This window comes from Trachypithecus francoisi, unplaced genomic scaffold (genome assembly GCF_009764315.1).
Source record: "Trachypithecus francoisi isolate TF-2019V2 unplaced genomic scaffold, Tfra_2.0 Lachesis_group16, whole genome shotgun sequence".
NCBI lineage: Eukaryota > Metazoa > Chordata > Mammalia > Primates > Cercopithecidae > Trachypithecus > Trachypithecus francoisi.
The window spans coordinates 94106261-94130281 of NW_022681461.1; the positions used below are offsets into that span (position 1 = coordinate 94106261).

Below are 24021 nucleotides of genomic sequence, written 5' to 3' on the forward strand. Positions count from 1 at the left end.
TAAGGCCGAGTTTCCCTGCATAAGCCTCTCTCTGCCTGCTGCCATCCATGTTAAGACGTGACTTGCTCTTCCTTGCCTCTCACCATGATTATGAAGCCTCCCCAGCCACTTGGAACTGTAAGCCCATTAAACCTCTTTCTTTTGTAACTTGCCCAGTCTCGGGTATGTCTTTATCAGCAGTGTGAAAACAGACTAACACAGTAAACTGGTACCAGTAGAGTAGGGTGCTGCTGAAAAGATACCCGAAAATGTGGAAGTGACTTTGGAACTGGGTAACAGGCAGATGATGGAACAGTTTGGAGGGCTCAGAAGAAGACAGGAGAATGTGGGAAAGTTTGGAACTTCTTAGAGACTTGCTGAATGGCTTTGCCCAAAATGCTGATAATGATATGGACAATGATGTCCAGGCTGAGGTGGTCTCAGATGGAGATGAGGAACTTGTTGGGAGTTGGAGCAAAGGTGACTCTTGTTGTTTTATCAAAGAGAGTGGCAACATTTTGCTTCCGCCCTAGAGATCTGTGGAACTTTGAACTTGAGAAAGATGATTAAGGGTATCTGGTGGAAGAAATTTCTAAGTAGCAAAGCATTTAAGAGGTGACTTGGGTGCTGTTAAAGGCATTCAGTTTTAAAAGGGAAACAAAGCATAAAAGTTTGGAAAATTTGCAGCCTGCCAATGTGACAGAAAATCCTATTTTCTGAGAAGAAATTCAAGCTGACTGCAGAAATTTGCATAATAAGGAGCCAAATGTAACACCCCGAGACAATAGGGAAAATGTCCCCAAAGCATGTCAGAGGTCTTCATGGCAGCCCCTCCCATGACAGGCCTGGAGGCTCAGGAGGAAAAAATGGTTTTGTGGGCCGGCCCCAGGGTCCCTCTGCTGTATGCAGCCTAGGGACTTGGTGCCCTGCATCCCAGCCACTCCAGCTGTGGTTGAAAGGGGCCAACACAGAGCTTGGGCCATGGCTTTAGAGTGCAAGCACCAAGCCTTGGCAGCTTCCACGTAGTGTTGCACCTGTGGGTGCACAGAAATCAATAACTGACGTTGGAAACCTCTGCCTAGGTTTCAGAAGATGGATGGAAACACCTGGATGTCCAAGCAGAAGTTTGCTGCAGGGGTGGGGCTGTCACAGAGAACCTCTGCTAGGGCAGTGCTGAAGGGAAATGTGGGGTTGCAGCCCCCACATGGAGTCCCTACTGGGGCACCAGCTAGTGGAGCTGTGAGAAGAGGGTCATTGTCCTCCAGACCCTAGAATGGGAGATCCACTGACAGCTTGCACTGTGTGCCTGGAAAAGTCACAGACACTCAACACCAGCCTGTGAAAGCAGCTGGGAGGGGGCTGTATGCTGCAAAGTCACATGGGCGGAGCTGTCTAAGGCCACGGGAACCCACTTCTTGCATCAGCGTGACCTTGATGTAAGACATGGAGTCAAAGGAGAGCATTTTGTAGCTTTAAGATTTGACTGCCCGGCCGGGCACAGTGGCTCACGCCTGTAATCCCAGGACTTTGGGAGGCTGAGGCAGGTGGATCACGAGGTCAGGAGATCAAGACCATCCTGACTAAGATGGTGAAACCCTGTCTCTACTAAAAATACAAAAAATTAGCTGGGCATGGTGGCAGGCGCCTGCAGTCCCAGCTGCTCAGGAGGCTGAGGCAGGAGAATGGTGTGAACCCGGGAGGCAGAACTTGCAGTAAGCGGAGATCGTGGAGAGAGTAAGACATCGTCTCAAAAAAAACAAAAAAAACAAAAGATTTGACTGCCCCACTGAATTTCGGACTTGCATGGGGCCTGTACCCCTTTGTTTTGGCCAACTTCTCCCATTTGGAATGGCTGTATATACCCAATGCCTGTACCCCTGTTGTACCTAGGAAGTAACTAATTTGCTTTTGAATTTACGGGCTCACAAGCAAAGCAACTTGCCTTGTCTTGGATGAGACTTTGGACTGTAGACTTTTGAGTTAATGCTGAAATAGGTTAAGACTTTGGGGGACTGTTGGAAAGGCATGATTGGTTTTGAAATGTGAGGACATGAAATTTGGGAGGGGCCTGGGGCAGAATGATATAGTTTGGCTGTGTCCCCACCCAAATCTCATCTTGACTTCTCATATGTTGTGGGAGGGACCTGGTGGGAGGTAACTGAATCATGGGGGCAGGTTTTTCTCGTGCTGTTCTCGTGATAGTGAATACGTCTCATGAGATTTGATGGCTTTATAAGGCCAAGTTTCCTGGACAAACTCTCTTTCTCTGCCTACTGCTATCCATGTGAGATGTGACTTGCTTCTCCTTGCCTTCCACCATGATTGTGAGGCCTCCCCAGCCACTTGGAACTGTAGATCCATTAATCCTCTTTCTTTTGTAATTTGCCTAGTCTTGGGTATGTCTTTATTGGCAGTGTGAAAATGGACTAATACATACATACATATACATACACGTTTATACATACATGTTATCATGTCATATATTACATATATGTTATCTTGGTTTTTTAATATATAAAAGAGTATATGAGATAACAGAATACGAATAGCCAGCTAGTGCTTTATTTAGCTCCACAGAAGCAAATACTTTAAATAAACATTTTATTTTTAAAAATCTTTTTTAAAAATGTCATAATAATTTTTCCTACTGACCTGACCTAAGCAGTACATGAAACCTGAAGCCGAAGTTGCTAAGTCCAGTCTGTGTTGGGACAACACACAATCTCCTGCAGAAGACTGTGTGCTCATCTAGGGGTCTTGGGCTCTGGGGTATGAGACCTTCTCTTTCCTCTTTCTCTTCCTCTGTGTTGCTACCAAATGCCACTAGCTGACTTCTTGACCTGGGTGAGGCTAAAAAAGCCCAGTCTGTCTCTTTGTAGAGAGGTTATGGGGACTGTGAGAGCTCTCTGACTGTTGCTTAGGGGCCCATACCTATGACTTTTAAATCTGGGCTGCATTCTTCACATGGCTCAGGCTTCCAGAAGCCCAGCCCCTGGATGAATGGAATCTGATTATGCCTAATAAGTCCACTTACCACACAGCATATCTCATTACATTTATGCCGTCCACACAACCGTTTCTTGTTACACCGCTTGTCACACATAAATGTAGCATCTGCTGTGGCCAATTAAAAAGAAAAAAGAAAAACAGGCAAAGGATATGAACATTCATTCAACAAATATTTGAGTGACTATAAGCTAAAAGATTACAATAGTAATAATACAATTGTAATAATGTAAATGCAGTTTTGTTTTTTTTTTTGAGATGGAGTCTCTGTTGCCCAGGCTGGAGTGCAGTGGCATGATCTTGGCTCACCACAATGTCTGCCTCTCGGGTTCAAGTGATTCTTGTGCCTCAGCCTCCCAAGTAGCTGGGCTTACAGGTGCCCGCCACCACAGCCAGCTAATTTTTGAATTTTTAGTAGAAGCAAGGCTTCACTATGTTGTCCAAGCTGGTCTTGAACTCCTGATCTCAGGTGATCCGCATCCCATGGCCTCCCAAAGTGCTGAGATTACAGGAATGAGCCATTGTGTCTGGCCTTTTTGCTTTCTTTTTTTTTCTTTTTCTTTTTTTTTGCGATAGAGTCTCACTCTGTTGCCCAGGTTGGAGTGCAGTGGTGCAATCTTGGTTCACAGCAACCTCCACCTCCCAGGTTCAAGCGATTCTCCCACCTCAGCCTCCTGAGTAGCTGGGATTACAGGTGTGTGCCACCACGCCCAGCTAATTTTTGTATTTTTAGTAGAGACTGGGTTTCGCCATGTTGGCCAGGCTGGTCTTGAACTCCTAACCTCAGGTGATCCACCTGCCTTGGCCTCCCAAAGTGTTGGAATTACAGGTGTCAGCCACCATGCCAGGCCGTCAGTTTTTTGTTTTTTTTTTAAGAGACAGGGTCTCTTTCTGTCACTCAGGCTGGAGTGCAGTGGCATTAACATAGCTCATTGTAACCTCGAATTCCTGGGCTCAAATAAGCCTCCCATCTCGGCCTTCCAAACGTTGGGGTTACAAGTGTAACCCACTCTGCCCAGCTGAAAATGCGTATTAAAATATCAATTTTCACCTTTAAAACTGTCTAAAAAAATAGCAATTGTAGGGTTTAAGGTGTGGAGAAAAAGGCACACTCATCTAGGCAGATGGGTGTACAAACTTCTGGAGTCCATGGGGGACTGATTCCAGGACATCCCTTGGATATCAAAATCCACAGATATTCAAGTCTCTTATACCAAATGGTATAATATATGCATATAACCTATGCACATTCTTCTTTATAATTCAAATCTTCTCTAGATTACTTATAACACCGAATACAATGTAAATGCTATCTAGATAGTTATTGTTTAGAAAATGATGATGAGAATAAATTTTGTCCATGTTCAGTACAGATGTAATTTGTTTACAAATTTGTCTTTGAATATTTTCAATCTGTGGTTGGTTGAATCCATGGATATGGAACCCGTGGATGTGTAAGGCTGGCTGCGTGTATGTTTCTATCAAAAATTTAAGTGTGGCTGGGCATGGTGGTTCCTGCCTGTAATCCCAGCACTTTGGGAGGCTGAGCCAGGAGGTCTGCTTGAGCCCAGGAATTCAAGACCAGCCTGGGCAACATAATGAGACCCTGTCTCTACAAAAACTTGCTCACTGCAACCTCCGCCTCCTGGGTTCAAGCGATTCTCTTGCCTCAGCCTCCCAAGTAGCTGGGATTACAGGTGCCCACCACCATGCTGGCTAATTTTTTGTATTTTTAGTAGAGAAGGGGTTTCACCTTCTTGGCCAGGCTAGTCTCAAACTCCTGACCTCAAGTGATCTGCCCGCCTTGGCCTCCCAAAGTGCTGGGATTACAGGTTTGAGCCATCGCACCCAGCCCTGCAAAAACTTTTAAAAATTAAGTTTTTCAAACTTAATTAAAAGTTAATTAAGCCATGGGCATGGTGGTGTATGCCTGTGGTCCCAGCTATTTGGGAGGCTGGTGTGGAAGGACCACTGGAGCCCAGGAGAGCAAGGTTGTAGTGAGCTGTGATCTGCCACTACACTCCAGTCTAGGCGACAGAGAGAGACCTTGTCTCAAACAATAAATATATTTTAAAAACCAACAATGAAATATCAGAGACATCATATCACGTGGTAGTGATATCTCACTTCACTAGGATGGCTATGATTTAACAAACCCCAAAAATGGCCGGGTGTGGTGGCTCAAGCCTGTAATCCCAGCACTCTGAGAGGCTGAGGCGGGTGGATCATGAGGTTAGGTGTTCAAGACCAGCCTGACCAACATGGTAAAACCCCGTCTCTACTAAAAATACAAAAATTAGCCAGGCACGGTGGTGGGCACCTGTAATCCCAGCTACTCGGGAGGCTGAGGCAGGTTAATCACTTGAACCTGGGAGGTGGAGTTTGCAGTGAGCCAAGATTGTGCCACAGCACTCCAAGCCTGGGCAACAGAGTGAGACCCTATCTCAAAAAATCAAACACAAAAACAAAAAAACTCAGAAAATAGCAAGTATTGACAAGGATGTGGAGAAAACGAAACCCTCATACATTGCTGGTAGGAATATAAAATGGTGCAGTCACTGTTGAAAACACAATGGCAGTTTTTCAAAAAAAGTAAACACAAGATTACCATCGGATCCAGCAATTCTACTCCTAGGTATATACCCCAAAGAAATGAAAATAGGTATTCAAACAAAAACACGTATACAAATGTTCGTAACAGCACTATTCACAATGGCCAAAAAGTTGAAACATGCTAAGTGAAAGAAGTGGGGCACATAAGATTATATATTGTGACTTCATTTAGATGAAGTATAGTAAATCCATACAGATAGAAAGCAGATCAGTGGTTATCTGGGTGAGGGCTGAGTGAGGAGTAAATGCTTAGTTAATACACGGTTTCCTTTCAGGGTGATGAAAATGTTTTTCCCCAGCACTCTGGGAGGCCAACATGGGAGGATCACTTGAGGCCAAGCATTCAAGACCAGCCTGGTCAACATAGTGAGAACCTGTCTCTACAAATTTTTTTTTTTTTTTTTTTTGAGGTGGAGTCTCGCTCTGTCGCCGGGACTGGAGTGCAGTGGCCGGATCTCAGCTCACTGGAAGCTCTGCCTCCCGGGTTTATGCCATTCTCCTGCCTCAGCCTCCTGAGTAGCTGGGACTACAGGCGCCCGCCACCTCGCCTGGCTAGTTTTTGTATTTTTAGTAGAGACGGGGTTTCACCGTGTTAGGCAGGATGGTCTCGATCTCCTGACCTTGTGATCCGCCCGTCTCGGCCTCCCAAAGTGCTGGGATTACAGGCTTGAGCCACCGCGCCCGGCTCTCTACATATTTTTAAAATAAAATTTTAAAAAAGGCTGGGCGCAGTGGCTCATGTCTGTAACCCGAGCACTTTGGGAGGCCAAGGCAGGCGGATTACGTGAGGCCAGGAGTTTGAGGCCAGCCTGGGTAACATGGTGAAATCCCATCTCTACTAAAAATACAAAAAAATTAGCCTGGCATGGTGGCAGGTGCCTGTAATCCCAGCTACTCAGGAGGCTAAGACAGGAGAATCGCTTGAACCCAGGGGGCGGAGGTTGCAGTGAGCTGAGATCGCGCCACTGCACTCCGGCCTGGGCAACAAGAGCAAAACTATGTCTCAAAAAAAAAAAAAGTAAGATAAAATAAAATAAAGGAAAAGGAAAAGAAAAAAGTAAGATAGAGAAAATGTTTTGGAACTAGATTGTGAAAGGACTAAGTGCCACTGAACTGTACATTTAAAATGGTTAATTATATGTTATGTGAATTTCAACTAAAAAAAGTGGGCTAAACACTGAAGTATTTATGGGTGAAATGTTATTTGAGATTTGTTTTCAAAGTACTTCAGCATAAATAAAATGTAGGGAAGGAGGGATGGATGAAAACAAGAGAGGCAAAATGTTGACAACTGATGATGACAAATCATAGGTATGTGGGGATTCATTATACCACTTTCACATATGGTTGAAATTTTGCATCATAAAGTTATAAAAAGTGGGACAGGACGGTTCCTGCTTATTAGTAATGGGGAAAAACTGGAGACAACCTAAATGACCACCAAAAGGGCCATGGTGAACTATGACATGGTAGACCATATATAGAATACTCTGCAAGAGCAAGAGTTATGCATACTGACATGGAAATACGTCTTTGAGATATTAGTGAGGGAAAATAAACTGCAGACAGTATCTTTAGCATGAGCCTAAATCTAGGGGAAAAACAAAACTATGCTGGCATGTTTATACATCTGTATGAATAGGGAAAAAGACCTGGAACCCTATTTAACAAACTACTATCAGAGGGCAAATTTTCATCTTTCGCTTTATATTCTTTTTTTCTTGAAACTTCGTAAGTGTATTAATTTTGTAATTTTTTCAAATTATGTTTTTATTATTTTGTTTTATTGTTTTAGAGATAGGGTCTCGCTCTGTCACCCAGGCTAGGGTGCAATGGCACAATCACAGCTCACTGCAACCTCAAACTCCTCGACTCAAGCAATCCTCTGCCTCAGCCTCCCAAGTATCTAGGACTACAGGTACATGCCACTATGCCTGGCTAACTTTTAAAATTTTTTTGCAGAGACAATGTCTCACTATGTTGCCCAGGCTGGTCTTGAACTCCTGGCTTTAAGTGATCCCCCAGCCCTGGCCTCCCAAAGCATAAGGATTCAGATGTGAGTCACTGCATCTGGCCCAAATTACGTTTTTCTTGTTTGTTTTTTGATACAGAGTCTCACTCTGTCACCCAGGCTGGAGTGCAATGGCTTGATCTCAGTTCACTGCAACCTCTGTCTCCTGAGTTCAAGTGATTCTCCTGCCTCAGCCTCCTCAGTAGCTGGGGTTACAGATGTGCACCACCACACCTGGCTGATTTTTGTATTTTTAGTAGAGATGGGGTTTCACCATGTTGGCTAGGCTGGCCTTGAACTCCTGACCTCAGGTGATCTGCTCACCATGGCCTCCCAAAGTGCTGGGATTACAGGCATGAGCCGCCATTCCTGGACCCAAATTATGTTTTTAATAACCAAACTTTTTTTCCTTGATACAGATGGCACACTGAACCAAAAGTTTAAATACGGTTTTGAGGCAGATATTGCTGGGTACCTCCTAAACAGTCACTCTCCTCTTTCAGGCAAAGACAGCCTTGATTTTGTTCAGAAATTGGAGGCCAGCGTGCTCCTCAGTTCCAGGGGTGGATGTTGTTTAGCTTTACCCACCAGGGAAATTCCGTTCACTTTGCTAGTGACAGGTTTAGGCAGAAGCATTGGACACAAAGTGTACTGAGAACCTTTCAGGACTGTTTCCCTTGCTTTTACATAGGAAGAGAAGATCAACACTCTCCTCATGGATTTTGTTTAGATGTTGTTGGGCAGAGACCCAACATGTGAAGTTGTAGTAGTTGACATACCCACAAGGAGAAAATCAAGAAAACCACAGAGAAGCCGAATTGAAGTCTTGGAAATCACTGAGCTTAAAATTAACCAATCTCAGACTTGTTCTGCCTCCAGACTTCCTATTAGGTGTGACAGTAAATACCCTTATCAGAAAAGTCATTTTTTCTTGGGTTTGGATACCTGCATCCAGAAGCTTCCTAACTGATACAGCTAGCTGTCTGACTACAATAAGATCTTTCATTTTGCATATCCTTATCTTCCATCACTTTTCCAAAAAGGTTTTACAGTGGTTTCAACGAGAGTATGTGACGGTCATCAAAACAGGAATTGAGGCCGGGTGCGGTGACTCATGCCTATAGTCCCAGCACTTTGTGAGGCTGAGGCAGGTGGATCACTTGAGGTCAGGAGTTAGAGATCAGCCTGGTCAACATGGTGAAACCCTGTCTCTACCAAAAATACAAAAATCAGCCAGGTGTAGTGGTGCGCACCTATAATCCCAGCTACTTGGGAGGCCGAGGCAGGAGAATCGCTTGAACCTGGGAGGTTGAGGTTACAGTGAGCCGAGATCGCGCCACTGCGCTCTGGCCTGGGCAACACAGTAAGACTCCGTCTCAAAAGAAAAAAGAAAAAAAGTTCAAACGATTTTACAGTGAATATCCATATGCCCATATCTAGATTCTACCATTAACATACTTTTTCATATATATATCCATTCTTCTACCTACCCACTAATTTCCTTTTTTAATGCATTTCAAAGCAAGCTGTAGACATGAGTATACTTAGCTTAAATTTTTCAGCATTTCATCAACAGAATTCAATTTATAATTTTTTCCTATTCAGGTGAAAGTTATATACAAATCTTAAGCAGTCCTTTGCTGAATTTCGACAAATACATAACCCAACTCCCTACCAAAGTGAAGATACCTGCATCCCAAAAATTCCCTCATGCCCCACCCCAGTCATACCTTCACTTTTGAGATTGGTACATGGAAGCTCCTATGGAAAAAGAAAAAGAAACAGGAACTACTTTAGGAATAATTAAAACAACACAACTATAATATAATGCCAAAGGTAATAAGAATATCCCAAATATCCCGTACTTCTCTGATAGTCACTTATTCACCAGCTTCACTTGCCATGCCTGGAGTGAGCCTAATCCCTATATGAATGAGCTTTACTCACGAGAGGACTCCAGGCTTACAGACTTTTCATGAAAATACAATTCTAACGATCTTTGTGGTCTGGTCTCCAAATTCACGGTAGACTAATAATTATAAAATCTGAACAGAAAGAGGGGCTGCTAAGGGTATGCAAAGGAAAGAGAAGTCATTACCTAACAAGGGTACATACAGAAAAAGCCATAAAAAGCAGATGTAAGAATTGAAAACAGGTAACAATCTGTACCATGCAGGGACAAACGGCTCTACACACTTCAGAGCACACCTGACAATACCACCAAACTATAGCAAAGTGAAATAAAGCAGATCTTTGGTTTGGCCTCTGAAGTTTTATTACTGTGGTTTCCATTACATGTGAGTGGTCTAAAAGGTCTATCATGTAATTTTGCTGAGGCATGATCCTAAAAAACGTGGGTAGCGACGCTAGCGTGTGGGAAACAAGTCAGTCACTTGGGGTAGAATGAGTCTGGCTAGCTGCCTGGCTTCTACATCTGATTTTGGCTTTGATGTCATTTACAGGTTGCCATGTACTCAGAAATGACAGAAATGAGGAAAATGACTTTAAAAGTCCCCTCTTAGTAAAAATTATCCTGGGGAAAAAAAAAAAAAAAGCAACTACTGGAGTTGATAACAGATGTGAAGAGGTCTAAGTAATAAAAGGTTCTTGGCTGGAAAATATACATTTCAGATAAAAAAAATGAGGTGCCTGGGATTGTTGATATGAAAAAGTTCCCTATATGCTCTCTACAGATATAAAGCAAAAGTGGCTCATGAAACTGAGTTAATGCTCCCATCAGTGAACACTGGATTATACAGAAGAAATGATATGCGGCCGGGCGCGGTGGCTCAAGCCTGTAATCCCAGCACTTTGGGAGGCCGAGACGGGCGGATCACGAGGTCAGGAGATCGAGACCATCCTGGCTAATACGGTGAAACCCCGTCTCTACTAAAAAATACAAAAAACTAGCCGGGCGACGAGGCGGGCGCCTGTAGTCCCAGCTACTCGGGAGGCTGAGACAGGAGAATGGTGTGAACCCGGGAGGCGGAGCTTGCAGTGAGCTGAGAGCCGGCCACTGCACTCCAGCCTGGGTGGCAGAGCAAGACTCCGTCTCAAAAAAAAAAAAAAAAAAGAAATGATATGCAGGAGAGGTTATCTACAAATGTCAGGAAAGGCAGAACTCCCATAAACTCCTACACGTGAATTACCATAAAGACTTAAATATAGCATGCTTTATTAAGACACAGTAAGACACAGCATACATTTATCAGAGTCCCACCGAAGTGATGAAATGAAAACAACCTTTGAAGTTTTAAGAAAGTTTTATTTATCTAGAAAACTCACTTCTGTGGAAAAGCCCATTCCATTACAAAAACCATGTCATGAAAAATCCGTATGCATGAAAAATCTAGTTACACAATGAGGTGATAATTATCAGCTTTTTTTTTTTTTTTTTTTTTTTTGAGACAGTCTCACTCTGTCACCCAGGCTGGAGTGTAGTGGTGCAATCTCGGTTCACTGCAAGCTCCGCCTCCTGGGTTCACACCATTCTCCTGCCTCAGCCTCTGGAGTAGCTGGGACTACAGGCGCCCGCCACTGTGCCCAGTTAATTTTTTTGTATTTTTAGTAGAGACGGGGTTTCACCATGGTCTCGATCTCCTGACCTCATGATCCACCCGCCTCGGCCTCCCAAAGTGCTGGGATTACAGGCATGAGCCACCGTGCCCAGCTAATTATCAGCTTTTTGAAGAGTTTTTTTTTTTTACTTTGTCAAACAGGTTTAACAGAGTTTGTATTAACAGTGAGCTCCTCCTGCAATTTAAGGACTTTTACTTGTAAAAATTCAGTTTACACATAGCTTTTCAAGAATACACTCACTGCCATGGAGTCTGCTGTTAGAGGGAGTGAGGACAAAGAGTCAATGAGAAGCAAGAAAACGCAGAGATAGAGAGAGGGATTATGGGAGAATGAAGAAAACTGACAGCAGCCACTTCCAGCTTGTACGTCCCAACCCTGCTTATAATTTTCAGTCACAAAGATCACGAAGAGCATCTCTGGGCATTACTAAATTTATGATTGCCAAATCACAGCATCTCACAGACTTTAATAACATATTTGCAAAGTACAAAGTGGTCCCATACCTGACAATCAAAATGTCTCTACTATCCCAAGTATATTGTAATTTCTTTCAGGAAAAAAAACCCACACATGATTACACAACTTTTGTAACATGTAAATTACACTAATTTTCCCTTTTTTTCTGAAGCTTTCCTATTAAACTAGCTTCCCATTTATGGACTATATCCTCAGAATTGTCTGCAAGTCAGATGCTGCCAGACCCTGCATTGTGTTTAACAGAACCAACGGTTCAGAATTCTGTCTCCACCCTGGCTTGTACTCTGCTGGCACAAACGTTGATATACACTGAAATGACCAGGTAGGTCAAAGAGCAGGATAAATCAACACTCAGTGTGTTCCCCAAGCTGAATCACCCGAAGACTTTTGATAACAAAAAGTCTGATGAAAACTATCCAAGGTAGGCTGGGCGCAGTGGCTCACGTCTATAATCCCAGCATTTTGGAAGGCTGAGGTGGTAGATTAACTGAGGTCAGGAGTTCAAGACCAGTCTGGCCAACATGGTGAAACCCCATCTCTACTAAAAATACAAAAATTAGCCAGGTGTAGTGGCGTGCATCTGTAATCCCAGCATTTTGGGAGGCTGAGGCAGGAGGATGACTTGAGGTCAGGAGTTTGAGACCAGCCTGGCCAACATGGCAAAACCCCGTCTCTACTAAAAATACAAAAATTAGCTGGGTATGGTGGAGTGCACCTGTAATTCCAACTCCTCCAGAGGCTAAGGCATAAGAATCACTCGAACCTGGGAGGTGGAGGCTGCAGTGAGCCGAGACTGCACCTTCGCACTCCATCCTGGGTGATGGAGTGAGACTGTGTCTCAAAATAAATAAACAAAATTTAAAAAAATGAAAAATAAAAACTATCCAGGCTTTCACCAGAAAGTAGAAACTTACAAAAAAGTTGTACAAAACAGTTGTACAGTGAAGAATTAAACCTTACTCAAAGGGAGTCTGGCCTTTGCACTTGGCTTCTGAGAGGTAATCTCTAAGCCTAGTGGAATGCCATGCCTGATAGAAGTGTCATTGTTTGCCTGGAGTCTTGAGTCACTGGATAGTCCAATTACGTGATTTAGGAGCAGGCTGGCCACACTGGATAGTTTTAGGGCAGGGGCTTTGGGTCACATGTTATCAGTAGACCTCTGGAGAGACTGGAGACTGAGATTCGCCACATGGGCAGTCAACTATGATTGCACAATAGAGCACCAATAAAAACTGAGCACATAAGCTTGGGTGAACTTTCCTGGTTGGCAATATTCCATGTATGCTGTCACACACTGACGCAGAGAGAGTAATACTTTCCTGACTCCACAGGGAAAGGACAAATGAAGTTCCACCTTTGGTACTTTTTTGGACTCTGCTCTACATACTTCTTCCCTTGGCTGATTTAATTTGTATCCTTTTCCTTGTAATAAAACTGTAACCTCCTTGTAGTAAATCTCTAACTGTAAGTGTAACCATCAGCAAGTTCAGTGAGTCCTTTTTATCAAATTATCAAGTCTTTCAAGTGGTCTTAGGGACCACTGAACTTTCAATTGGCATCAAAAGTTGGTATCACAAGTGGGTGGTCATATGGACTGTTTCCTCTAACTTCTTAGTTGGCTGACTCCTTGCAACAGTGCTATTCTTCCTCTTTTCAGGCTATCACACCTGTATTTGGTAGAGTGATCTATGTGCCTTATCCCACTATTGGCCTCTGGACCTTGAGTGCCACAACCACTTCCCATACCTATCCTACTGAGGTTATTTTGATTCCTCCCCTCCCATAATCACCATTTTAAAGAAAACATTGATGGCAACAACGCGAGCATTGTTTAGGATTTACCTTTGTTCTGAAAGAGCATCTGCAGGAAATAACTGATGTGCGAGAGCATGGTCCACAGTCTCCTTCATGGCAGAGCTTTTCACAGGTATGAATGAAATCTTTAATAAAAACGAAAAGAGCTGGAAATGAAAATTGTAACTACTCATTTCCATACTCCCAAATTTGCTAGCCACACTGGTCTTCCCCTCCATGCCCTGCAACTCCAGAATCAGAGTTGAGGAAACGATGCAGTCAATGCTTCTTCCCTATCTTCCGTTCATCTGGCAGACTGGGCCTTTTCTGACAATTTCAGGGCCTAGCATTAAATACTGGAATATGCTTTAAAGTACACGATGTTTTGCCTAAGTCAAAAAAAGGCCAGGTATGGTGGCTCATGCCTATAATTCCAGCACTTTGAGAGACCGAGGTGGGAGGATCGCTTGACCCCAGGAGTTTGAGATCAGCCTGGGAACATGGTGAAACCCTGTGCCTACCAAAAAAAAAAAAAAGCACAAAAACAAGAAATTTGCCAGGGGTGGTGATGCAGGCCTACAGTCCCAGCTACTCCAGAGTCTAAGGTGGGAGAATCTCCTGAGCACGGGAGGTTGAGGCTGCAGTGAATTGTGATCGCACCACTGCACTCCAGTCTAGGTGACAGAGCAAGATCCTGTTTCAAAACAAAACAAAAATGAAGAATAAATCTTCTTTTTCCTCAGGCCCCACATCTCCAGTGTAGACTTGAATCTCCTTAAAATTGTAGCCATGGATGACTTTAGTGGAATGCTTTCGACTCTGAAAGTCATCCGGGGATTATAAATAATCAGAAGCCATGATCCACAGTCTCACTGACTTGAGCTCTGTGAATATCTGGTGGTGCCTGCATCCATGACTAGGTTTAAGACAAATCCTGTTTCCAGGACCCTATGGGGATCACCTGGAGTCTCTTATGGCTACTGTTTACATGGTGTACTTTTTCTATTCTTTAACTTTCAACCTCATTGTATCTTTGACTATAAAGATTGTCTCCAGGGCCTGGTGTGGTGGCTCACGCCTGTAATCCCAGCACTTTGGGAGGTCAAGGCGGGCAGATCACAAGGTCAGGAGTTTGAGACTAGCCTGACCAACATGGTGAAACCCTGTCTCTACTAAAAATACAAAAAAATTAGCCAGGCGCGGTGGCGCCTGCCTGTAATCCCAGCGACTCAGGAGGCTGAGGCAGGAGAATCACTTGAACCTGGGAGGTGGAGGTTGCAGTGAGTCAAGCTCACGCCACTGCACTCCAGCCTGGGCAACAGAGCAAGACTCCATCTCTAGAGAGCATAAAGTTGGATCTCGTTTTTTAAATCCAGTCTAAAAATTTTCTGCTTTTGGCTGGGTGCAGTGACTCATGCCTGTAATCCTAGCACTCTGAGAGGCCAAGGTGGGAGGACTGCTTGAGCCCAGCAGTTTGAGATCAGCCTGGGAAATAGAGTGAGATTCCACCTCTATAAAAAATAGATACATCAAAACTCAAAAATCTCTGCTTTTGCTTAATTCATTCATATTTAAGTTACTCTTATAGCTGGATTTATGTCTGCGATTTTCAGTTCTCTATAAGTCTCATGTCTTTTTTGTTATTCTAATAATCCTTTCCTATTTTCTTTTGCATTTTGTCAATATTTTCTATAGTGTAATTCCTTTAATTATATTTTTCACTACATTTTTTGAGTTATTCTCTTAATGGTCCCCCTGGGGCTTACCATATACATCTCATCAGAACTACTTCAGATTGATACTAACTCCCGTAAGATATAGAAAGTTTACCCTTACCCAGCTCTATCCTTCTCTCCTTTTGTGCAATTACTGTTATATGTATCACATCTATATGCTATAAACCCAATACTGCTTTGTCATAACTTTATATAATGTTATATCTATTAAAGAAGCTGAGAAAGAGAACAAATAGACATATTTATAGCTTTATTTATTTATTTTTGGAGACAGGGTCTCACTCTTGTCACTCAGGCTGGAAGGCAGTGGCATGATCATAGCTGACTGCAGTCTTGAACTCTTGGCCTCAAGTGATCCTCCCGCTTTAGCCTCTCGAGTAGGTGGGACTACAGGCACGTACCATCATGGCTGAGTAATTAAAAAAAATTCTTTTAGGGATTGAATCTATGTCGCCCAGGCTGGTCTTGAACTCCTAGCCTCAAGTGATCCTCCCACCTCAGCTTCCTGAGTAGCTGGGATTACAGGTGAGAGCTACCGTGCCCAGCCCTTTTTTTTTTTTTTTTTTTTTAAGGACAGAGCCTTGCTCTGTTGCCTGGGCTGGAGTATAGTGGCACGATCTTGGCTCACTGCAGCCTCTGCTTCCTGAATTCAAACGATTTTCCTGCCTCAGCCTCCCAAGTAGCTGGGATCACAGGCATGTGCCACCACATCAGGCTAATTTTTGTATTTTTAGTAGAAACGGAATTTCATCATGTTGGTCAGGCTGGTCTTGAACTCCTGACATCAAGTGATCTGCCCACCTTGGCCTCCCAAAGAGCTGGGATTACAGGTATGAGCTACTGTGCCTAGCCCTCCTCTTTTAAAAAATTTACCACTTACGGCTTTCCTCATTTGTTCCTGTAGGTTTGAGTTGTGATCTGGTATCATTTTCTTATTCTAACACAACTTTGATCTCATCTATCTCCTTTTTGCTATAATTATTAAATACACTTCTACAGGTTATAGGCCTAAAAATATAATTACATACATATTATTTTATACAGTTGTTTTTAAAATCAGTTGAGAAGAAGAAATATGCATTTATACTGCCTTTTATAACTACATAATCATCTTTACTAGTGCTCTTTGTTTTTTCATGTGGGTTTGAAATTCTATTCGGGTTTACTTGCTTTTAGCCTGAAGAATTTCTTTTTTTTTTTTTTTTTTTTTTGAGACAGAGTCTCGCTCTGTCGCCCAAGCTGGAGTGCAGTGGCCGGATCTCAGCTCACTGCAAGCTCCGCCTCCCGGGTTCACGCCATTCTCGTGCCTCAGCCTCCCGAGTAGCTGGGACTACAGGCGCCCGCCACCTCGCCCGGCTAGTTTTTTGTACTTTTTAGTAGAGACGGGGTTTCACTGTGTTAGCCAGGATGGTCTCGATCTCCTGACCTTGTGATCCGCCCGCCTCGGCCTCCCAAAGTGCTGGGATTACAGGCTTGAGCCACCGCGCCCGGCCAAGAATTTCTTTTAGTACTTATTGTAAGGCAAGTCTGCCTGCTAGCAACAAATTTTATTTTTATCTTTATTTTCTAAATAAAGTTAGTTACATGAGATGTAAGATTCCTGGTTGCCAGTTTTCTTTTCCTTTTTTTGAGATGGAGTCACTCTCTCTGTTGCCCAGGCTGTAGTTCGGTGGCATGATCTCAGCTCACTGCAAGCTATGCCTCTCGGGTTCACGCCATTCTCCTGCCTCAGCCTCCCAGGTAGCTGGGACTACAGGCGCCCGCCACCATGCCCAGCTAATTTTTTATATTTTTTAGTAGAGACGGGGTTTCACTGTGTTAGCTAGGATGGTCTTGATCTCCTGACCTCGTGATCTGCCCGTCTTGGCCTCCCAAAGTGCTGGGATTACAGGCATGAGCCACCGCGCCCGGCCAGTTGCCAGTTTTCTTTCAGCACTTTGAATATGTCTTCTGCCTTCTGGTTGTTACATGTTCTCCATTGTTTCTGACGAGAAGTCCACTGTTAAGCTTACAAAGGTTCCCTTGTATGTGATAAGTCATTTTTCTCTTGTTGCTTTCAAGACTTTCTCCTTCTGATTAACTTTTAGCATTTTCATTATGCATCTAGGTGTGAATCTCTTTCCTACCTGGAGTTTACTGAGTTTCTTGGATGTGTAGTGTTTTTCAATAAATCTGAAAGTTTTTATCAATAAATTTGAAAGTTTTTATCTATTGTTTCATCAAATATTTTTCTGCTTCTTTCTACTCTCCTCCTCATATTCCCATCACATGTACACTGATACAGTTAAACATGTCCCACATTTCTGAGACTCTGTTCCTTTCTCTTTATTATATTTTCTCTCTGTCCCTTGGGTTATATAATCTCTTTGTTTTTTTTTTTTTTGAGATGGAATCTCACTCTGTCACCCAGGCTGGAGTGCAGTGGCGCAATCTCGGCTCACTGCAAGCTCCGCCTTCCGGGTTCACGCCATTCTTCTGCCTCAGCCTCCCGAGTAGCTGGGACTACAGGCGCCCGCCACCAGGCCTGACTAATTTTTTTTTTGTATACTTAGTAGAGACGGGGTTTCACCATGTTAGCCAGGATGGTCTTAATCTCCTGATCTCATGATCCATCTGTCTCGGCCTCCCAATCCCAGCGTGGCTGGGATTACAGTCGCGAGCCACCGCACCCGGCCAAATTTCTTACAATCTATTTTCATGTTCACTAATCGTTTCTTCTGCCAGCTCAAATCTACTATTGAGCTGGCAGAAGAAAACTTTAATGAAGTTTTCTTCTTCCTTTGAGAAAGGGTCTTACTTTGTTGCCCAGGCTGGAAAGCAGTGGCATGATCACACCTTGCTGCAACCTCGACCTCTTGGGCTCAAACAATCCTCCCACCTCAGCCTCCTGAGCAACTGGGATCACAGGCGTGTGCCACCCTGCCCACCTAAATTTAATTTTTGTTTTTTTTGAGATGGAGTCTTACTCTCTCGTCCATGCTGGAGTGCAGGGGTGTGATCTCGGTTCACTGCAACTTCCGCCTACTGGGTTCAAGCAACTCTCCTGCCTCAGCCTTCCAAATAGTCGGGATTACAGGCGCGTGCCACCATGCCCAGCTAATTTTTGTATTTTTAGTAGAGACAAGATTTCACCATGTTGGCTAGGCTGATCTCGAACTCCTGATCTCAAGTGATCTGCCTGCCTCAGCCTCCCAAAGCGCTGAGATTACAGGCATGAGCCACTGTGCCTGGCCTAAGTTTTTAAAATTTTTTGTAGAGATAGGGTCTCATACCTGCTCAGGCTGGTCTTGAACTCCTGGGCTTAAGCAATTCTCTTGCCTCCACCTCTCAAAGCACTGGGATTCAGGCATGAGCCACTGTACCCAGCCTAATGAATTTTTCATTTAAGTTATCCTACTTTTAAACTTCAGAATTTCCATTTGGCTCTTTTTTAAAACTAGTTTCTGCCTCTTTTATCAATATTCTCTATTTGATGAGACATCATCTTCACACTTTTCTTTACCTCTTTAAGCATGGCTTCCCTTCAGTTCTTTGAAGGTATTTATTTATTTATTTTTTGAGACAAAGTCTTGCTCTGTTGCACAGGCATAATCTCGGCTCATTGCAACCTCTGCCTCCTGGGTTCAAGCAATTCTCCTGCCTCAGCCACCCGAGCAGCTGAGACCACAGGCGCATACCAACATGCCCGGCTAATTTTTGTATTTTTAGTAGAGACAGGGTTTCACCATGTCGGCCAGGCTGGTTTTGAACTCCTGACCTTGTGATCCACCTGCCTCAGCCTCCCAAAGTGCTGGGATTACAGGCATGGGCCACCATGCCGGACCCAGATCTTGGAACATATTTATTATGATTATCCTAAAGTCTTCGTTAAATCTGACATCTGGTCACTCTCACAGGCAGTTTCTGTTGCCTGTTTTTTCCCTGTTTCTTTGCATATTTCATAGTTTTTCTTGGAAATTAGACATCTTAGCTAATACAGCAACTCTGGATACTGCTTCCCCTCTCCACAGCTTGTTTTTGTTGTGGTTGCTTATTTATTTGTTTTGTGATTTGGCTAGACTATTTCAGTGAAGTCTATTTTCCCTACAGCATGAAGCCATTTGGATGGCACAGCCTTAGGGGTACAAACTGACCCTGGAATGACAGTGGTTTCAAGCAGGGCTCTCTTTGTCTCGATCCCCGATCTCTCTGTTAAACTGTGTGCCTTATTTGGATTACGCTCAGCCCCGATGACCCATTAATTGCAGTTCTATTGTTTTTGACAATGTTCCAGGGCATCAATTGCTCAGCAGTCTGATCCAATTAAATTTGGGCAGGAATAGTCTTTGCTGTAAGTCTTTCAGATTTGTTCTGACCCGAGGAGGGCTCCTCTTAGCTACCCTTCCCTGATTCTCTCTGATGAACTAGATGACCTACAGTTTAGTTACTGTTCTTTATTAAGGTATGCTATCATTTTCTAAAGAGTCCTTAGGCCTGTACTTCCCCACACTGTTTCAAATAAAGTCAGTTCCTTGGGAGAGTACTTCGGAGCTCTCTTTTGTTATGAACTGTCTCTCCCCCTGGGAAAGGTCTCTGAGGCACTACTCTGGGTGTTGGGAGGGATAGTAGCCTCCTGACTTCTTGGCTTGCTTCTCTCAGTGGAACCTCCGCCCTACGAATGAGCTGAGGTGAGGACGATTAGGGCTCCAGTTCTGCTGCAAATGGGATGGAGCCTCCATTCTGTAAGCTTGGTGGAGAAAGGGAGACCTAACCTCTCAGCTGCACTCACTAGAATTTCAGCCTCTTCAACTTGGGAGTTGGAGGGGAAGAGAAATGTTGACAATGTGGCCTTCCCAGTGAGATACGGTAAACCTGACTGGGAGTTGAGGGGAGAAGAAGCCCCATCTTCTTGTCCAACTTATCCTGAGTGGAGATTTGTCAAGCTGAGCTGAGGGGAGGAGGAAGGAACTGGCTAGGGCTCAATGCCACAGACTCTTGCTGTTGTTTACCAGAGTTTTAGTAGATTTTGTTGAAAAAATATGTCTTCATTTGATGTATGCTCTTAGAGCAATTCCTAGAGACTGTTTTTTTTTTTTGAGATGGAGTCTCGCTCTGTCACCCAGGCTGGAGTGCAGTGGCGTGATCTCAGTTCACTGCAACTGCTGCCCCCCCGCCTGGGTTCAAGTGATTCCCCTGCCTCAGCCTCCTGAGTAGCTGGGATTATAGGCATGTGCCACCATGCCTGGCTAATTTTTGTATTTTTAGTAGAGATCGGGTTTCACCATGTTGGCCGGGCTAGTGCTGAACTCCTGACCTCAAGTAATCTGCCCGCCTCAGCCTCCCAAAGTGTTGGGGATTTCAGGTGTGAGCCACTGTACCCAGCCTCCAGAAACTTTAAATGGTTGATTTTTTTTTTTTTTTTTTTTGAGACAGGGTCTCGCTCTGTCAGTCAGGCTGGAATGCAATGCTGCATTCATGGCTCACTGCAGCCTCAACATTCCAGGGTCAAGTGATCCTTTTGCCTCAGCCTCCCAGGTAGCTAGGACCACAGGCATGTGCCACCATACCCACGTGAATAAAAAATGTTTTTGGTACACACAGGGTCTCGCCATGTTGCCCAGGCTGGTCTCAAAATCCTGGACTCCCACCTCGGCCTCCCAAAGTGCTGAGTTTATAGGTATGAGTCACCATGCCCGGCCTCGATGGTTGCTTTTTCATAGTTCTCCCCAGCTTTGTTTGTTTTACTGGGAAGCAGATATATGGGAGCTCCTCATGCTACCATCCTTAAAGTAGAACTCTATCCAGTCTCTTGTACTGAAGCTGTGCCTCTGGGATGGAAATTTCCTACTGAGTGGGATACCAAAAGACCTAAGCAAGCTTTCTATAGATAAGCTAGGTTTGAACAAACCCGACAGTCGTTGTTATCACTAGCCATAGGCTTGTCTCCGAGCTTCTCAGTCAACTCAGCCTATTTCCTTAAAGGTTTTCCATGATATCCGCTGAGGTATAGCAGGTACCCTCTTATCCCTTAACCTGGTCTTGTCCCATCCCAAGGTCTGTTGCTGCCAGCTACTACCCTTCTCTTGCTCAAGTCCTTTTGCATTGCCCATTTCACACTTCCTTCTTTTCTCATCACCAACAGGATACATGAGTGCCAGGGTAGGATTTCTGGTCATTATATATGAAATTCTTTTTTTTTTTTTTTTGAGACAGAGTCTCGCTCTGTCGCCCAGGCTGGAGTGCTGTGGCCGGATCTCAGCTCACTGCAAGCTCCGCCTCCGGGTTTACGCCATTCTCCTGCCTCAGCCTCCCGAGTAGCTGGGACTACAGGCGCCCGCCACCTCGCCCGGCTAGATTTTTGTATTTTTTAGTAGAGACAGGGTTTCACCGTGTTAGCCGGGATGATCTCGATCTCCTGACCTCGTGATCCGCCCGTCTCGGCCTCCCAAAGTGCTGGGATTACAGGCTTGAGCCACCGCGCCCGGCCATGAAATTCTTATAAAATTGACTCATGTGCTTCCTGAAAGGGGATTTGATTTAGAAGTCATTTGATCTCCGTATCACAGACACATTTTCATGGCAAGCAGAGAACCAACAGATGATTGGCTTTCCTAATGCAGCTGGAACGTGTATTAAACTATAAGAAGAGAGTACTTCTCCTCTATACACAACTTTAAGGTCAGACTGAGAAAAAGGATTAAGTAGGGTGTTCCCACTGATTCACGCTGGCACTTGAAAGAAACGTGAACTCTCTCTTTTTGATGAAATGGAAACCAAACCTAAAGATTCTAGCTTTACCTCAGAAGATACATGGTTAGTTTTAGAAATAACTTTCCTATTCAATCTCAGTTGCCTACTTACCATTTTTTCTAAATGCATGGTCTTTCAACACCCACTCAGGAGAGAAGTTGCCAAGTCATTGCAAAACTGTAGACATATACTCCCCAAAGACTGAGTCAGATAGGCTCAGTAGAGTATTACTTTGTATCTAATTCCAATGAGCTTTTTCTGGTTTCTATGTCCAAGTAATCAGAAGCCAAAAATCAGAAGAAAGGGGGAATCATTAAAAGCAGACAGGCAAACATACTAAAAGCACTGACAAGAATACAAACAACAAAAAGCTTCAATGAGCAGATACAACAATTCGAACTGCTCAGTGGTATGGGGCTGAGAAACCTCAGCAGGCCCAGGGCATCACTGTATTCAGTGTAATAAAGGAACTGGAGTTCATAAAAATGATGGCTCTGGGTCAATAAGAGAGAAATTACAACACCTTCAGTAACCTCTGTTCAAACATGAAATGTAAATTTTAGAAAAATATTCATCTGGCTGGGCATGGTGGCTCACGTCTATAATCCCAGCACTTTAGGAGGCCAAGGCAGGCAGATCACCCGAGGTCAGGAGTTCAAGACCAGCTTGGCCAACATGGTGAAACCCTGTCTCTACAAAAATACAAAAAAAATTTAACTGGGCATGATGGCAGTTGCCTGTAATTCCAGCTACTCGGGAGGCTGAGGCAGGAGAATCGTTTGAACCCAGGAGGTGGAGGTTGCAGTGAGACAAGATCGTGCCACTGCACTCCAGCCTGGGCAACAGAGTGAGACTCTGTCTCAAAAAAAAAAAAAAACCTCCGGAAAAAAAAAAAAGAAAAATATTCATTCAAAATGATTTTGAATAGGTGTTATCCTCAGCTACATGGGAAACTTAGCTACACAGACTGACATTCTTGAATGATCTAAGTGGCTGAGGTTTTACTGTACTTAAAATTTTAGTCTTTTGGCCAGGTACGACAGCTTACACATGTTATCCCAGCACTTTGGGAACCCAAGGCGGGCGGATTACTTGATGCCAGGAGTTTGAGACCAGCCTGGTCAACATGGCGAAACCCCGTCTCTATTAAAAATACAAAAATTAGCTGGGCGTGGTGGTGTGCGCCTGTAGTCCCAGCTACTTGGGAGGCTGAGACACAAGAATCATTTGAGCCCAGAAGTCGGAGGCTGCAGTGAGCCAAGATTGTACCACTGCACTTGAGCTGGGGCGACAGAGCGAGACTCTGTCTCACCCACAATTAGTTTAGCATGTTCCTATTATGTGAAAATGCTTTTCAACACTTGCTGAACCCTGGATTGGTATAAATACAAATGGTGTTCATAATAGTACAGGCTCCTAAGAGAAATAACCCCTATGGACTCATAACTCACCACAGTTGTCCAGAGTTAACAATAAAATACCTGAATCAGAGAGATCACTTGGGCAAATGTATGGGTTTTTGCAAGCATATTTTGAGAAGGAAAGAAAAAGTACCTACATAAATTTGATCATAATATTTAGAAACCTCTGATATTGTAACTGGCACTTACTTCCACGTTGCTTAAGCACTCACTGCTGCCAAACATTTACAATAATATTTTTAAAGCTTACTTTACGCTTACTAGTTACCTAAGGAGCCACAAGGCAGAGGCTTGCCGCACACTTTTCCACATGAAGGCACAGGGTCCATGCATGTTTTCCGACCACTACTTCCAAGTTCTAGCAATTGGCTGAGAGGAGTTTGGCCACAGGGGCAACAGCGCACCAGTGGGGGAAGCCGTGGGCATGGCTGGCAGGGTTGAGGGTGACACACTTGCGAACATGTATGGTTACCGCATTTCAAGTCCCTGTTAAGAAGAACACACTATTATATAATTGTTGCATAAAGTGCAGCTTTAGTTCAACCGAGGAAAATGTGAAACCTTACTTGCCACATATCTTTAAACAGCTGAAATCCCCAAATCCATCAGACTTTCCTACATCGGTTCCACATAACACATCTCGGGAGGTGCTGCCGCAATAGCATACTTGAAGAGA

The 24021-nt window shown here is 44.0% G+C and overlaps 1 protein-coding gene and 1 long non-coding RNA gene across 8 annotated transcripts in view; one reads left to right on the plus strand and one right to left on the minus strand.

Annotated features, from left to right (window-relative positions):
• Nucleotides 1-24021, minus strand: part of NFX1 (nuclear transcription factor, X-box binding 1) — an 87182-nt gene that overhangs the window by 33416 nt on the left and 29745 nt on the right. For 3 of the 7 annotated variants that reach the window (XM_033238315.1, XM_033238310.1, XM_033238316.1), the window contains 5 exons: nucleotides 23912-24011; nucleotides 23614-23831; nucleotides 13508-13626; nucleotides 9340-9370; nucleotides 3014-3096 (listed from right to left, as the gene is read on the minus strand). In XM_033238315.1, coding sequence (XP_033094206.1) covers nucleotides 3014-3096; nucleotides 9340-9370; nucleotides 13508-13626; nucleotides 23614-23831; nucleotides 23912-24011 — 551 coding nt within the window. The remainder of the gene's footprint in view (nucleotides 1-3013; nucleotides 3097-9339; nucleotides 9371-13507; nucleotides 13627-23613; nucleotides 23832-23911; nucleotides 24012-24021) is intronic. The other 4 variants (XM_033238314.1, XM_033238317.1, XM_033238313.1 and 1 more) reach the window with 3 other exon arrangements.
• Nucleotides 65-10168, plus strand: LOC117099064. Its single transcript, XR_004443680.1, has 2 exons — nucleotides 65-117; nucleotides 10072-10168. It is a non-coding gene; the product is annotated as an uncharacterized LOC117099064 (long non-coding RNA).